This window comes from Nymphalis io, chromosome 5, assembly GCF_905147045.1.
Source record: "Nymphalis io chromosome 5, ilAglIoxx1.1, whole genome shotgun sequence".
In the NCBI taxonomy this organism is placed as follows: Eukaryota; Metazoa; Arthropoda; class Insecta; order Lepidoptera; family Nymphalidae; genus Nymphalis; species Nymphalis io.
The window spans coordinates 13,966,870-13,985,414 of record NC_065892.1 but is presented as its reverse complement, the minus strand read 5'-3'; the positions used below and the strand labels follow the sequence as shown (position 1 = coordinate 13,985,414).

At 32.8% G+C, this 18,545-nt stretch overlaps 1 protein-coding gene across 1 annotated transcript; it reads right to left on the bottom strand.

The window, feature by feature from the left end:
• Positions 1-4,200: 4,200 nt before the first annotated feature.
• LOC126768422 (uncharacterized) lies at positions 4,201-15,684 on the bottom strand. The gene is made up of 9 exons (XM_050486451.1): positions 15,623-15,684; positions 13,909-14,029; positions 12,276-12,437; positions 9,783-9,882; positions 9,397-9,468; positions 8,539-8,653; positions 5,161-5,261; positions 4,528-4,653; positions 4,201-4,229 (listed from the first exon to the last, which is right to left on the bottom strand). The coding sequence occupies exons 1-9, from the start codon at positions 15,682-15,684 to the stop codon at positions 4,201-4,203; spliced, it is 888 nt and encodes a 295-aa protein (XP_050342408.1).
• Between the last annotated feature and the right edge of the window lie 2,861 nt (positions 15,685-18,545).

Below are 18,545 nucleotides of genomic sequence, written 5' to 3'. Positions count from 1 at the left end.
AAAATTTAATTATTAACTTTTATTTGAATTTATAAGACAAAACAATCTTTAGAAACAAGATTTACCTATTTTTTTATGGGAATGACTTTAAGTACTGAATAGAAACGTTCCTATTCGTTAAGCACGCGATTAAGGCACCACATGCGTTCAACTACCCTCTACTTATTGATATTTGAAATTTCGAACTAACCGGTCGATATTTTTACACGCTCTCGTAAAATTTTTTTTAATGTACCTGTTATCTATGTTTCTGAGTGTGCGAGTTCCGTGTTGTGAGTTCTATCATCATATACATATATATAAGTGTGGACTACACTACCCGGTTCCATTAGCAACTGGTAACCTATGGAAGATATATAAATACTGACTGAAGGCACCTGATGGGCCGTCTACGTAAGCTGAGTGGTGCTGTTGAAGCACCTACTTTCTACAGCACCAACCAGGCTCAATACTCTATTGTACGTTACAGTCTCGATAGTCTAACAGCAAGATAGGAATTCTCGTTACCCATTAAGCTCGTATCATTTATGTTGTATTTATAAACACTGAAGATTTATCATTATTCTTATGCAGCGCCGTTAATCGAGCAGAGTACAAAATAAGAAACTGAAAATTAAGGTCACAATGTGCTATTGTACGTATACTACATTCACTGCTGGATAAAATAGCTTTCTATTGGTGAAAAAAAATATTAAAATAGGTTCACTTTTTTTGAAATTTATTGATTACAAATAAATAATATGTCCTCTTTATAATATTTTATATTATATATGTTTATAATAAATAAATAACATTCGTACTAAAGCTCCATAAAAGCAATTTTCTTATAAAATTGTTTACGAAAAACTTTTATATTTTAAATGACTATCTATTAATTATCTTAGAGATGAATCACTTAAATTATTCAATTAATATTTTTTAAAGAACGTTGATAAATTAACGAAATATATCTGTAAAGTTTCAAACAAGAACTTTACCACTAATTCCATTTATATGAAACTTCCATATCAGTAACAGCATGTGAATGTCCCAATGATGGGCTAAGGCTTTTTTTTTTATAAGAAGGCTTGGAGCTTATCCCATCACGCTGATCCAATGCGGGTTGGTGGAATACACATGTGGCAGAATTTCAGTGAAATTTGACACAGGCAGGTTTCGTCACGATATTTTTCTTCACCGTCAAGCACGAAATGAATTATAAACACAAATTAAGCACATGAAAATGTGCTTCCCCGGGTTTGAACTCACGATCATCGGCTAAGATTCACGCGTTCTTACTACTGGGCCATCTCTGCTTTTTGCGTATCACATTTATTTATAATTTCAGTATGTACATAGGCTATTTAGTATGTTAATATATCACATATATTACCCAGCAATTGTGTTAACTTAGTCATAGAACATTTTAAATCTAGGCGCTTTTCCAAATCAGAAAACTATAAAAATACACGAAAACTTTGATAGAGATAAATGGCCGTGACAGCATCTTTAAAAGATCAATCAGAAACAATTTTATGTTTATAAAAAAATGAACAGCCAATTAAATTCCAATATGCTAAATTTAGAATAATTATTCTAATATCTACTTTCTAGCTAGGCCTCACCTTTGAAAATTATAATTAAAATATATTATACATACATATTTTATCATACGTTTTATGTCAAATTAACTAAATGCTAATTATAATTAAAATATTTCGTTCGATTTTGTTTAGAATGCTAGAGGAATTTCTGGACAGATCTTTGAATAAAATTTTAGAAAGCATCTTAATAGTAATATGTCTTATATATAAATTGTATTACTCTTTCGATGCTTTTTAAAATTTTTACTTATGAGTAAATAATCCTAATCCTAATCCTATCAAACCTTCTCCTCAAAAAGAGGTGCGGAGGCCTTTAGCCCAGCAGTGGGACATTCACAGGCTGTTACGGTACGGTTACGGAGTAAATAATAAAGTCAGAATATAAATAAATATAATGAATATAATTTAAGGTAAATCTAATAGTCGGATAAAATTAAGCATAGGTTGATACTATACTCTGAAATTCTTACTCATATTTCTAAAGCCACTGTTTTTTTTTTAGTTGTTATACAATAACTAAGGTGGAAAGTTAATGGAAAGGTTAGTCCAGAGGGTGGATCTACCAGTTATCTGCCCGATAGCTGGTTGGAATCACTACGGGTACGCGACCCCGGACTGCTCTAGCTACTAGTGTCACATTCCTGTATCTTCCGTGATCACAGTATCCTCACCCCTCTCCTTGATACGTTGTTTCCCAAAATTATCCCAGCGTCACGCCAAAGAAGAAGGAAAACTAATATTAAACCCGGAGCGGTGCCTCCGTTTAGGCGTAAGCCAGTCACCTGCGGCCAAACCAGCACCACACGTATTGACTCGTCATTCCTGCGGATCCTGCTGGGGAGGAGGAGAGGGTGGCATGGGTACTGGGCAAGCCCGTGTTGCCATAAAGTCGCCTGGCCCAGGCGTAGCAGCATCCACGGAGAGGACACTTCGCTCACCTGTCTTATTCAGTCATGAACGCAAGTGCCTTCGCGATGCCGCTTAAATCATCTGTCAAAGATGCAGAGGCCTATATAAGGTGGAAAATTTGGCTTATATTTTATTGGTTGGTAATATCAAAGTAAAACTATTCACTTAATCAAAAAGCGTTACACTTTAGCTGAAAAGAACCGTCTAAAAAAATAAACGAGATTATATTTTTATTTGCTAATTACGGCTTTTAAATTTAAAGTGGTAAGAACGAGGGAATATTAACCGATGATCGTGTGTTGCAACCCGGGTAAGCACCACTGAATTTTCATGTGCCTAATTTGTGATTATAATTCATCTCGTGCTTGACGGTGAAGGAAAACATCGTGAGGAAACCTGCATGTGTCTTATTTCACTAAAATTCTGCCACGTGCATTCCACCAACCCGCATTGGAGCAGCGTGGTGGAGGAAGCTCCATATCTTCTCCTCAAAAAGGGAGAGGAGGCCTTAGCCCAGCAGTGGGACATTCACAGGCTGTTACTGTTACTGTATTTGCTAATTTTAGTTTACGATAAGGTTAATACTACAAATAGACTATATTTATATTATATTTTTCATTTAAAATGACTTCGATCGCTTCATTCCAACGTTATTAGATTTGTAATATCCTTCTGCGCAAAGATATAGCAGATACTTTTTTAAGTTTACTTTTTTAATTTTAAAAATTTTCTGGAAATCTTAATCGTAAATATTAGCAATACATTAATTATTTTATCGAAAATTGGAAGAAACCTGACAAAACCCGCTGAGTTTCTTTCACCGACTTTCGTGTTTGGAAATTTACCAAATCGGTATTAATTTTCAATTGAACATTCGATATGTAAGTGTAATGCTTCTTGGATATTCGTATTGGATAAATTAAAACATTTTTAAAATTATTATAGGCGATACAAATTGTTTTAAAAATGAATGATGACAATGCCAAAGTGTACGGACAGTGTAGAACAATTACCATTAGGTGGTCCAGTTGCCTATCGAAGTCCATATTATCATTTTTTTTTCATTAATAGGACATTCATGAGCACTTAGTTATGTATAAAATACACTTACAAGACTTACACATTCAAAAATATTACGAAAGAAAACATTCCGAGTTGATAAATAAAACTAAAATATATTTTTATCCTTTATTTAGTAGCTCATAAAAAGAACATATAATAATATAAAACAAACAAAGATCTTTTATGTACGCTAATATTTACTGTATCAATAGTATCGAATCAATATTAAAAAAATATATTAATCATCAAGTAAGCTTATCGATAGTACTTATATGACTCCTTGGTTTGGTGGATAGCATTTATTCAAGTGTTGAGAAGCAGGGAACACGATTTGCACATCCAAGTTGGTGACTCGAACGTCCAGGTGGACAGGTACCTGAAATATCTGGACCTCCCGTAGCCTTCATGGGTGAAAAAAAGTAGATAGCATATAAGGCCGCAATCTCCGAGGTTCTAAACTCCAGGTCATAATGAAAATTTCTGGGTTTTCTGTTTCGACAATCTAAGTTTTCTAGTCTCGTTTTAGAATATCTACCGAGACGTTTTTTTAATGAAATAATTTTTATGTTTTCTGTAATCTTGTACAATTATTTATTTTTTAATTAATTCTCGTCTCGATATCTCAAAGATTGGTTGGAAGATTTTCCTAATTGGCACTTTGTACACTTTCATTTTCTTGAATAGATAAATTAGGCACTTATACAATAATTGTGTATAGTATATAAAAAGATGTATAAAAAAAATTAACAATTTCTTTTTTGCATAATACGTACTTTATTCCTCACAATATCGGTACTACACACATTATTTATTTATAAAGTTGATACAAATAAACTCAAAGATTAATGAATTCCGGGAAAATGTTGCTACAATTAATTCAAATACGGATATTGTCTAATTTTTCTCATTTTAAATTTTTTTGGGGACATTGTCAAATTATTTTTCGTCAATGTAAAAACAATTTTATCTTTACTAATGTTCGAGACACTCTTTTGAAATCCAAAAAACGTGAATAATGATCTGAAGAGAAACCAAATAAGCTCAATTATGCTTATAATGGATCCGCCGAGGCACAGGCCGAAGATGCCACCGAGATTTGCTGGAATAAAAAGATTTGAATGTCTTTCAAGAACTGTCTAAAATATAAAGTCTTAAGTTTTAAATTGTGATCAGATAAAGCAAGCAGCCGCTTAGTTGAAAACTAATATTAAAAAAGTTTAAAAATGTGACAAAATAATAATTATCTAACATCGTAAAATCACTATTGTAAAAACCGTGATAACGTGAAATAATTGTGTTAATAACGAAATCAACAATTTCTTTTTCGTAGAACGTTCATTATGATTTTCTGGAAAAAACAAAATAGCCCTTTTCTCACCCATGAATGAATTATAAAAGAAAAAACTTATAACTATTGTTTCGGGGGTGAATAGTTAAACAATGTTGTGTCTTCTTCTTTCCAATATCAAATCAATAATGACAGAAAGTGAGGATTCAGTGTTTGACAAAACATACGCTTCGCAACGTTTTTAATTATATTCGTAACTCTAATGATATGTTTTTTGTAAAATAATAAATGTCATTTTATGATAGCATATATATTTACCAAGCATTTGATCCCATGTATATAATACTTCTCGTCTATATTTCAGGCAAGTGTTATCAGCAAAATGTATTGTCACTCGGGTGTTACCTTTCGTTTTTTTGCTAGAAAAAAAAAAGAATAGAAGATTATAATATTAAATTTATTAGCGTTCAGTAAATTATAGTTCACTGCTAAACATTGACCTCTACGAAAGTCCTCCACTACAGATTCCTGCCAGAGCTTCAACTGTCTACTGGAAAACGCCCTACGCTATATTTGCCAATCCACGGCACTCTATCTATACAAGTAGTATATGTCCTTCGACATACTTGACCAGCCCACTGCCACGTCTTGGTCGACTTCAACCTAACATATGCATTTTATATAATTTATTTGTTAAATATCTATTGAAAAGAGCATTATGGAAAGTACCAGTTGTATAAACGTTGCACGACGAGCATATGATCCACTTAATGGTAAGTGGTCACAAACGCCCATAGGCATAAAAGAAATGTTAACCATCGCTTACATAACCAATGCACCACCAACCTTGACTACTAAGATATTATGTCCCTGGTGCCTGTAATTACACTGGCTCATTCACCATTCAAACCGGAATACAACAATACCAATTACTGCTGTTTTGCGGTAGAATATCTAATGAGTGGGTGGTACCTATCCAGACGAGCTTGCACAAAGCCCTATCATCAGTAAGTTACAAAATACTTGCAAAATATATGACCGAATACACATTATGAAATTCCTTTATCATAAAGATATTGTATAAATATACACTACATAAATTACGTACGCTGTATTTTTGACAAACCTATTATAATTCCGAATCCTATTGATATGTAACTTGTGTTAGATTTATAACAGATATAATATTATAAGATCCTCCAGACCGATTTCGGCTACGGCGGCCAATTTCAAGAGGGATTAGCCAACTGCGCAGGACATATTATAGTGCACAACTGAGTTGGCCCAGTGGTAAGAACGCGTGAATCTTAACCAATGATCGTGTACTTAATCTCCGATTATAATTCGTCTTATGTTTGATGGTGAAGGAAAACATCGCGTGGAAACCTACATGTGTCTAATTTTACTGAAATTCTGCCATATGTGTATTCCACCAACCCGCATTGAAGCATGGTGGTGGAATAAGCCACAAACCTTTTCCTCAAAAAGGGAGAGGAGGCCTTAGCCCAGCTTAGGGACATCCACAGGCTGTTACTGTACTGTAAGTGTGTGCGCAAACACAGGTGCACTCTTTATTCCCAAACTCTCATAATCCGATGAGACGGAAATTCGACACGACCGGAAAGAGTTCAGGTGCAGGACCAAATGCTTTACGTGCTTTTCGAGGCACGAAAGTGTACACACTGCCAACTTCCAGATTCCGGGCAGCTGCTCCTTTTTTTTATTGGCCCGACCTGCGATATGACCCAGGACTTCCTTACATCGGCGGCTTAGTGGCTAGAGCCACTAGACCAACGAGGCAACGATAATATTATATTTATATGTTATACATTATTCATTATAATGAATTAGTTCAAAATCATTTGTGAAGCATGTTTTGTCTACATAAATTTCGCAAACTCACGTCTGCTTACATCAGATATTACTATTATTTTTATATATAAATCTCATGGATAACTTATTAAAAGATCGTTACGCATACACACACATACATAATATCTTTATTTAAAATATGTATTTTTTGTGGTTAATCTATTAATGTTATATTAAAATTGAATTTAATAAAAAAAGAGTACCTCAGAACCTTGTTAAACAGATCTCGAACAGAAGACATCAATTTACTCTATGAATTGCATCGATTCCGTACACATTTTATAAATAGGGTCGTTTCCAATGGATGAGTTCGTACTATCCTTCACAAATTACGAGAATGGGCAGCATACAAGCTTACGTCCATTTGGTGGCACGATTTATCTTGCTTTCGTTCAGAATGACAAATCGTTTTATGAAAAAATAAATTTCATTGCCTAATAAATGTCATATTAGTTTTAATCGCCACTTAACGACATTAAAATATATATGAGCCTTGAAAATCATTTTAAATGTTTTGTATTCCATTATTTTAGTTTGAATGGAAGGTTTAATGACTAATACAAAAGATGTTGTCAATTTAACATTAACCCTTCTATAACCCGCTGAAGGCAGTCCAACACGACCGCAGAAAGATCTGGCACAGGTCGAACAGCTTTATGCTTCTGACATTTTCTTTACAAGAAATTTAATCAATTATTTAAAATATTATAATCAATAAATAAATGTTGCCACAGTAGAATAATATGAATAATAAAATATGAATAGTTTCATAAGAGGTAGAAAAAAGAGATAAATTGACCCATATAATTGATCATTTACGGAATATTTATTATGTCAATAGATCATTTACGGAATTAATTATAATAAATAATTGATGTTTTAAATCCAATACTAAAACATGTATAGACTACAGATTTTATTTCAGATTATAATATTTACAAAAGAATAGATGTACTTGAACACATCTTGAACGGGGCATGGTTAAACTTTTTATCGCTAGAAAATAAAAATCACGATTCACTCGACCTTAATGATTTCTAACTTTATACGTTAGACACGTATATAAAAGAATCACATATATTGTAAGAGGACATTCCAGTAAACGATGCTAAATTAGTAATAAGTTATTTTGTAAAACTAATCACAATAAACACAAAAATATTTTAAAATAAACCGCGGATTTCAGTATATTTTATTTTATGTTTAAAATAATCTGTGTATCTATGTCTAACAAAATAACTACCTAACAAATCCTTTTTCATGCCCAACCACTGATTTCATTAAATTTCAATTAGAACGATATAATTTTTCTTATACAATTCAATTAAAAGTGGTAATCGCTTACCACCAGCTGGCGACTCATATGCATTTAAATTACATATACGCTATAATTTAATTTATTTACCACTGGTATTCGTATAATCGGTGGTATTTTTACATTTAGTTTAATCTTATGTAAGACGAGTCCTTATGTAACAGCCTGTGAATGTCCCACTGCTGGGCTAAAACCTCCTCTCCTTTTTTTTTGAGGAGAAGTTTGGAGCTTATTCCACCACGCTGCTCCAATGCGGGTAGGTGGAATACACATGTGGCAGAATTTCAGTGTAATTTACACATGCAGGTTTCCTCACGATGTTTTACTTCACCGTCAAGTACGAAATGAATTTTAAACACAAATTAAGCACATGAAAATTCAGTGGTGCTTACCTGGGTTTGAACACGATTATCAGTTAAGATGCACGCGTTCTAACCACTGGGCAATCTCGGCTTTATATTATTTATGTAAGATGTATCAAAATTTATTTATTTACATTAATTACTTACTCCACCATTCGATCCACTTTGACGTACTCGGCTTCAGTATCGTATTGCACATAGTCACATCTCTGGTAACATTCTTGTTCCACTATTATATCCCGAACATCGCTTTGAACTCGATCTATGTAAATAGCTTTCTAAATTTAGGCATTGTATGTACAAACAACAACAACATATTCAAGGTGAGCCGTGTATTCAAGCCTATTTGGAGTCGACATCGACACGTGACTCACGTTCAACGATGCTCAACTGCTACCTAGCTACTCGCAGTACGAAGCAACACGCGTTATTCAATTAAACAAATGTATATATATCGTTTTTGGATTTGAAAAAAAAACTAAGGTTCAATTTAATACTGCACGAGATACTCGTATAGTGTAAAAACTACCCGAGGCACGCAAGCTAAGGAACCTTCGAGCGCTGTCAAAACCAACTTCTTATTATATATCGCCCAGCGTGATGAGTTACGTCTCGATTCGCAGATTAGATTTATGTATATATTGACCCAGTGCTGCTTACGTCATTTTTAATTTTCAAGATCTTGTTTAATAATGGATGAAGTTAAGTATCGAATATTCGAAGTATCTATCATTATTATAATGTAATATCTATTTTATTACTATCATATTTATTATTATAATGTAATATTCCACGTGAAACAGACTTTAGTGGTATTATTTAGAATGACGGAATTAGGACATCCTAATTAAATCGGTAATGTCAATAATATGTTTATTTCATATTAAACCACAAGCAATTATAATAAATGAGGGGTCCTTTTATATGTACTTAAGTATTGTAAGCGCTTTAAGCGCTTGATGCGTTATTGTTATAACATAATATTACAATCTTACGAAAACTTACCCAGTTGTTGATAGATGCATTTTAGTCTTTCCCAAGTACATTTTGAGAAGTTTTCAACATCAAGCTCATTAGCTGAAAAAAATGAAGAAAATTTGCGTATACGAAATTATATTCCTTCCTTCCTTCACTATTTTTTTTTATGCATTCATATGAAACAGTGCCTTAGAATGATTATTCATTTCTTTATTTATAATTAATAATTTTAATATTCGTGTATTAATATTTATATGCAGATAACTATATTATCGACTCCAGTTCAATGACAATATAAAGAGTTGGCATGTAGTTGAAATGAATACCAATTTTATAAACATGAAAATTAAAATAATCATGTTCTATATAATAATTATTACAGTGCAGATTGTTAATAAAATAATTTTACTAACGATCGTAATTGAAGGGCATACAGCGACAGTGTTCAATAACTTTTCTCATCATCAATACTGTCATACATCCTTGATATGAATCGGCTTTGATATTAGTATCCTGTAATGAAATATAATAAAATAAACTATGTTTTTTTTTTTTATATATATCCCGGGATGGCAAATGACTCTACTCCACCTGATGGTAAGTGGTAGTAGAGTCCAAACGCGACGACGGCCAGTACAGTCGGGAAGAATGTTCTGTACTAGCCGTCCCCGCCTTGCCGGCCCGCAAGATGCCTCTTCACGCCTCGTTTGAAGGAACCCGGGTTGTAAGAGGAGGGGAACACGTGAGCTGGTAAGGAATTCCATTCTTTGGTAGTGCGGCAAAGAAAGGAGTTGCCAAATTTCTTTGTGCGCGATGGAATTGATGTCACAGTTAGGCGGTGACATCGAGAACCAGCTCGCGTGGACTTAAGAAGGAAGGGGGAAGCAGGAATTAGAGAGAATAATTCCTCAGAGCACTCGCCGTGATACAGACGATAGAAAGCGCTCAGTGCTGCTATCTCGCGACGCAATTGTAAAGGTTCAAGGTTCTTTGTGACCTTTACGTCGCCAATAATGCGTACTGCACGTCGCTGCAACCGGTCCAAGGCCTCCATTAGGTACTTAGCGGATTATGTAACTTAATACAGCTTTAATTACAAAATAAAAAATAAAAGCTATCAAGCATTTCATTGCTAGTCAAAGGGCTCCTTTAATGATAACCTTTTGCCTATTGCAACTTTACTTGGGATGTTAAATAAAGCACAAATTAAACACATGGAAATTGAGTAGAACTTGTCCGAGTTTGAACTAGAAATCTTCGGTTTAGATTCACGAACCCCAGCAACTGAGCCATCTCGTCTATTGTTGATTCAATAAAATAAAAACAAAAGTAAATATAGAATCTCCAACAATAATATTTCAATACATAAATGAAATACATGAATTGAATAATAAAACCCTCGCACAAGGAAGACGTACGTCACCCAGTGTATTGAATATTGAATTCGATTGACGGGCTTCATATTAATATGCTTTCCTTTTTTGAAGAGCATTGACATAATTTAATATATACGATCTAATTCAAATGTATTAAGGAAATAATATATATAATTATATAGGTTATAATTTTATACTCCTCGTTCATACCTAATTCTAAAAGGATCTAAACACTGTTGCCTTGAAAACACCCGGATTTTATTAGGCTGAAGGGTGTTTTGGTGCGTTGGTGTGAGGAAACAAAACGCTTCGAGAGCATGTCTTATGAAGAGTCTATAGGCTCTTACGGCCTAGTTGTTTGATGGTCGAAGGGTGAAGGAGATAGATTGAGTGAAACATTTCTGAATTAAATTAATTTCAGTTCAATTCGAGTACTGTGTGCGTCCTTTAGTACTTGAGGAGATTTCTCAATTTAAAATTGTCCATCGTCACAATAGACACTTTCACTTTGAACGTCAAATCAAATCTCCTGACCAATTACGGTCCCGGAAGCCCTTCCGGATAAGAAATGACTTATAAAAACGGCTTTACGTACTTTCCGAGACATAGGAGTGCCTAATTGCCAACTTGCAAGCTTCTGGTTCCTGTAAATTTTTGATTAGAAGAACCCAATACGGTTACGAGATTTACATCATAATAAGCTTACTATTTAACTAACTACACTAAAATATTATCAATTACAATTAACAAATAATTTTATTAATGGGACATAAATATACCGCTCGTGTTTTACATTCTACGTGATGGAATATCTATCTCTTGCCACTAAAAATCATTGATTGAAATTTGAGTTAAAATAACGATAGCTTAAATGCATTAAATCATTTTGTATTGTATCCTATTGTATTATTTGCCAAAATTTTAGGCAAAACTAAACGCTTCTGTGTTAGTTATACAAGATATATTTGTATTCTAATAAAACATATAATTTAAAAAATAAATCAAGTGTACGCATCAGCGTAGCTAGTAGCTGATGTTTATTTTGTTTGAAAGATATGTTATCATACAAGTATTTAATAAATAAATTTTGTGAACTAAAAACACGAGATTAAAGTGAATCTTTGCATCAAATTTCAAAAACTTATTCCAATCGCAAAAGAAGTATCGCTTCAGAAAAAAGTTTTTAAAATCTTAAATGCATCATATGATACTCATCGTAATAGCCTGTGAATATCCCACTGCTGGGCTAAGGCCCCTCTTTGAGGAGAAGGTTTGTAGCTTATTCCACCACGCTGTTCCAGTGCGGGTTGGTGGAATACACATGTGGCAGAAGCATTTCAGTGAAATTAGACACTTGCAGGTTTCCTCGAGATGTTTTCCTTCACCGTACCGTAAGCACGAGATGAATTATAATTACAAATTAAGCACATGAAAACTCAGTGAAGCACCACTGTTCAAGCCCGGGTTTAAACTCACGATCATCGGTTAAGGTTCACGCGTTCTTACCACTGGGCCATCTCGGATACTCACGGATGGTAAAAAACATTTCCGATTATTTAAGGATAACGTTTTAACATCACTTGATGAATCGATCGCCCACGAGTCCACCGTGACGTCGAAGTATGTAAGTGGAGTCAACGTTATTGGTCGATTTAATAACGTCAAATTGTCTTCCTCGTCGAAGACATATAGCTGTAAAACAACGAATTGAGAAATGTATGTCTTTCTGTTTTTTATTTTGTTTTGTATATTTTGTTACCTCTTTTCGTAATTGTGTTTGGGAATGGTGTGTTCTCCTGTAATTAGTGCATAGTTAGTTTTAAGTTAATGTAAAGCGTGTTTAGATGTATGTTATGTATAACTGTTGGAGGTCCAAATATATGAATGTTAAAGTTGTGTAACGTACAATAAATAACAGAGTTAACGCTTTTGGTTAATCTTTTTATCGTAAAAATATAAAAAAGTTATTTATATTAATTATTTTAAAATTCATAAAATTAAAGTTACTATTAAAAAAAGATATAGCATAATTATTCTTCAGGAGCTTAAATGATTAAGAAAATATAAATTTAATTAAAATTGTCGTAAAAACAACTTCGAAGTTTCGGATTACAAAAATAGTCGTTACTCGTACGTAGATTATATATGGAGTCTTTGGCAGTTAACGTCCTCAATAACAAAAATTGTTTTCTCTCTTTTTATCATTATTGTTTTGTCATTCGAAAGAAGAAGACCCAGCATTGTTTAACTAATAACTCACTAAATAAAAAACGTTTATAAGTAAGGTGTTAAATATTTATTTCACGTGATATGACTTATCAGTATTTACTAAATTGTGTATCATGAAATGGATTTTATACTTGACCTACAACCGTGTACACTTAATCCGTTGTCACCAGAATATATGTACACAAAATATACGTGGCTCGCTACGTGTTCACGGAAACGACACGACCAAATTTAAACTTTTTTATTTTTTTACCAGTGTTGTTTATTCGTTTAAAGCTCACTGAGAGTGTCTTTATATTTTCAGAAAAAAATGTCACCTGCTGCAAGCAGCTGAGTGTAACTTAGCGTGCTCATTAGAACTTAATGATTCCATATACACGGTATAAGCAATCAAACACATTACGTTTACACATTTAAATAAATACTTAACTATTTAGCTTGTAAATATAAAAAAAAAATAATTAAAAGCCAATGCCCAACATTTGTTGCAATACCTCTTTTTTTGTAAGTAATTATCTACTACGATACGTACGTGCCTTTTGTACGTTGATGGTACTGCCACAAACCTTCACACATGCGTAAATGTCATTCGCAAAGATTAAACTCAATCTGATAATTACTTGGTGTAAAAACGTATGTCACAAACACAGAAGCATTCAATGATATATATATTATTACGTTTGTTTCGCCGTTTTTTCTTATGTCTGAAGTATTTCATTTCAAAGCGATGGTCAATTTTTGATCATTAAGCGAAGCAAGTTAAAATTTTTGTATAGTTTTTATATAGTAGTTTAAAATTTTGGATGTAGTTTAATGGAATTGATATTGTTAATCTAAGCATACCAATAAATCACACACTTAGTCAATTTATTTATTTTAAATAATGTCAAAGTATTTCTTTAACGAAACAAGATGATTAATAAATATTACTTACAAAAACAAAACTGTCTACAATACTTCCATTGTACGTAATTTTTTGGCTATTAATAATTATGTCCAATGCCTCGGATATTTCAATACCAGTGCGAAAACTCGTATTTTCTTCCGCATATTTACTGAAAAGTTACAATAGTTAACATTATAAATGTATGTTTATTTAGTACTAATCATTAAGTTCTAATTTAATTATTTAATAAACATATACAATATATTCTGGTGTTTACTGGTGGTAGAGCTTTGTGCAAGCTCTTCTGGGTAGGTACCACTCACTCATCAGATATTCTACCGCAAAACAGCAGTACTTGGTATTGTTGTGTTCCGGTTTGAAGGGTGAGTGAGCCAGTGTAATTACAGGCACAAGGAAAAAAGCATCTTACTTCCTAAGTTTGGTGGCGCATTGGTGATGTAAGCGATGGTTAACATTTCTTACAATGCCAATGTCTATGGGCGTTGGTGACCACTTACCATCAGGTGGCCCATATGCTCGTCCGCCTTCCCATTCTATAACAAAAAAAAAATCGTCGTGTGTTTTTTTATATTTGTGATCCTCGATTAATTTAACAAAGCTTGAGAGATCAGGGTTATCTAACTTTATCCTATTTAGGTAGATTTCCAGGACATCAAAGAAATATATGTAAAATTTCTTTGACGTTTATGATACCGTTTGCTTATTATAATAGTCGTTAATATGTACTCAACATATAAAATATTTTAATGGAAAATCCGAGTAATCTTTCATATTTATCATGAACATTCAAATTCGGATGCTCAAAATTGAAGGGAATACCAGTAAATGGATCTGCGTGCCAATATTGTGTTTAACAATCATTTATTAGCTGTTAAAACCTAATTAACAAAACATTCCTGACTGCCTCGTTCGTATAGTGGCTTGCTGATAATGCTGCAAATCCCGTAGTCCTTGGTATACAGAAAACTATTATTACCGCTTATCCACTACATAATATGTAAATCGGCCATACCATGCACTTATGGGAGTGAGATACTAGATTACGTCTATGATTGGGTAAACACTTTTGCACTATAATATATATTGCATAGTTCTAGGCTCTATTGATAATGGTTACCAGGACCAAAATCGGTAAGCAGAAAATTATTAACAATCAATGCTCCATACTTTCATACTTCATTGAGTAAACAGACAAATTTTAATATCGTCTGAATATGGATATTTTTTTGGCAGAACAGTATTTCTGATAATATTGTCAGTTGTATATATATCTGTATATATTCCTATGTACGCATCAACCGACTCTCTAAGCCAATCTCTGTATTAAATTACAGCGAAAATCAATATGATTATTCCAATACGCTGTTCCAGAATGTGTTCCAGATATACATAATACAGAATTTTGTTAGGTATGCATTTCATTATGTTTTCATTTGTTATATTTTAATGTAATTCTAAAACATGTACACACGTTTCAGTACCCAAATTACCAAGAATATATATTTATATGTTTAAATCGTTAAAGGCATATGTTTTAAACTTGTTGGAAATATTATTAAAAGTGTCTTTTTTATCCCGAATATTATAATAATATTAAATTTTTGAGTCACACCAGTTTTTAATATTGTTTTACAGTATTCTAACTAAAATATTTAACTTTTCTAGCATTACAGTCTGAGCTTTATATTCCATAACGATAGTTAGTTAATATTTGATAAAAACCTTTAAATAAATACAATACCTGAAATATTTTACATCGAATTGACAACAATAGCCCATTATTGTGAACACATGTCTGAACATTCTAGAACATTCGACGGACTTAGATCTCCAAACGCACTCTTTTATCAAAACGTCACACGGTTTTTTAAGCTGAAAAAATATTAGTGAACATTATGAATACACAAGTCAGAATATGTTGTTACTATTAAAGAGTATACGCATATTGTATATGCTAAGCTATCGTGAAATTTTTTGATTTACTATGAAAAAATTCAACGTTATTTTAGAATTAATATAAAAAAATAAGATCAGTCAGGCCATCTATTACCAACAAGCTGTTACGGTCTAATAAGCATCATTAATTTTCTAGAATCAGTCAGCACGTCATTGACAAGCTGAATTAGTTGTCTTACATTTCAAAAGTTATTTATAATTGATTCATAATAACATTTATTAGTCGAAAAAATAAAGATTTTACGTCATCAATTCTTTTAAACTCTTTAATATATAACATATTGTGTTTTATATTTATTTAGTTCTTATCGATCAATAATATTCGGTTATGGTACTTATTATAAAGCATACGAGTGAAGAGACACGCTAACGCTTTAAATTAGTTTGAAATGGGAAGCAAATTTTTCCATTTGTGACGGTTCTATGATTTATTTTTCAAACGTGATAAATCTTGAGAGCTGTTTATTTTTCAGTAAAATTTTCTGTTTGCAGTGACAATACAGATTTTAAGTATGTAAATATAAAGTTACACTAGTTTGCAAAAGCAAATAATATTTTATAATAATATGTCAAACTAATGCCGAGTTTTATAATATTTTGACAATAATAAAAAACACACACTTTTGACAACAGTTAATTAAGAAATACTTAATAACAACGTCTGGTTTGTGCAACAGAATTGGCCGATTAAATTATAATGCAGATTCTACGAGTACTTATTATAACCAAACCCTGACAATATACTAGAAAGTTCTGGAAGTATTTCTAATTCATGACGTAACCAGCTATATTGTCCTAAGTTATTTAATCTCAAGTCTTCATTATTTTCGATTTGATAGACTCCGCTCTATTCACTAAGTATGCTCTTACGAAACCTAAGCGTTGATGAGCGCTGGCTGATCTATATTGAGAATCTATTAGGAAATTCAATTACATACCAAATTCACAATGACATCATAAGTGTAACCCAAATGTTCAAGAATCGAATGCATCTTTTTCATGTAATCATCAGGTACATATTCCTTTGTCTTAATTTTACTGAAACTTGCGTAAAACGTCTCCATCTGCTCGTCGTTATAGCCGCGGTATTTTCTAAAATAAATATATGTTAAAAATATCAAAATTAAAATATTCTTTTTACAAAAGGTTACAAGTACTTTTGAATCGTTTTGTTGCAAAATGGAAAGTTACAATCGGTTCGGTTTATAGATTATATTGAGAGGAATCAACAAGAAATTCGGTAGTTAAGGTTTAATGTATGTTCTGTATAGAAATAAACGAATCTGAATACCACGTTTTATAATTAACTGTAATTACTGTGTATAAGTTTATCTTTTAACTTTTTTAACGTAAGATTTAAATTAATTACCAGTCAAAGTTAAAAACATCTAAAACTATTACAGAATATTATTTTTAATTATTGAACATTATTATTTATTATTAATTATTGAACATTTTATCCGTATCCGTAACAGCCTGTGAATGTCCCACTGCTGGGCTAAAGGCCTCCTCTCCCTTTTTGAGGAGAAGGTATGGATGGAGCTTATTCCACCACGCTGCTCCAGTGCGGATTGGTGGAATACACATGTGGCAGAATTTCAGTGAAATTAAACACATGCAGGTTTTCTCACGATGTTTTCCTTCACCGTAAAGCACGAGATGAATTATAATCACAAATTAAGCACATGAAAATTCAGTGGTGCTTCCTCGGGTTTGAACCCACGATCATTAGTTATTTAAATACGTCCCGATGCGAGTCTCGAGCTCCAAGATAGAAGAAATTATATTTTAATAAACCATTATCCCTCATAATGAGAAAGATCACCCGAAATAAGCAAATAGTATATAATTTAATTGTATTACGAATATTCATATTATAAGTTCATAAGATATTTGGATAATAGAATTTCACTGTCGCAAAGACTTAGTACATCTCTGAAACTACCACTCTTACGTGTCACCTCTACTTTGTTTTTAAGTGTTTGGAATTAAGTGAGTGCTTGTGGTGTTATAGGTATAAGAAATATTGTAGCAAGTAGATTTGAAAGTCCCTATGTGTACAATTTAGAGAATACCTCTTATTAACTTGTATTAACAAGTAATGTCAATCAAATGATGTTATTAATTGCAAAGTATGTATCCCATTTAGCTTAATACTTTGTTTTGATGAGATAACGTGTATAATTACTGTGGTGGAATAACATATTTTTATCTTGAATGCACAGAAATGAAGCCACAATAACAAAACTAGAATTGTTTTATTTATTTCTACAAAATATGCAAAGTCAGTCTCATCAAAAAGAGGAGAGGAGGCCTTTAGCCCAGCAGTGGGACATTCACAGGCTGTTACGGTTACGGTATGCAAAGTCAGATAAATGGCAAAAAGATTTCTCTTCCAGGCAACCTTAAGTGGATCAGAAAAGACATGGTGTAAATAAAACAGCAGAAAACGAATGTTATTTTTAAAGACCGAGGTGTTGTCGAAGTTCGACCATACGGTTAAAAGAATGATTATTAATTATTGAACATTTTATCCGTATCCGTAACAGCCTGTGAATGTCCCACTGCTGGGCTAAAGGCCTCCTCTCCCTTTTTGAGGAGAAGGTATGGATGGAGCTTATTCCACCACGCTGCTCCAGTGCGGATTGGTGGAATACACATGTGGCAGAATTTCAGTGAAATTAAACACATGCAGGTTTTCTCACGAT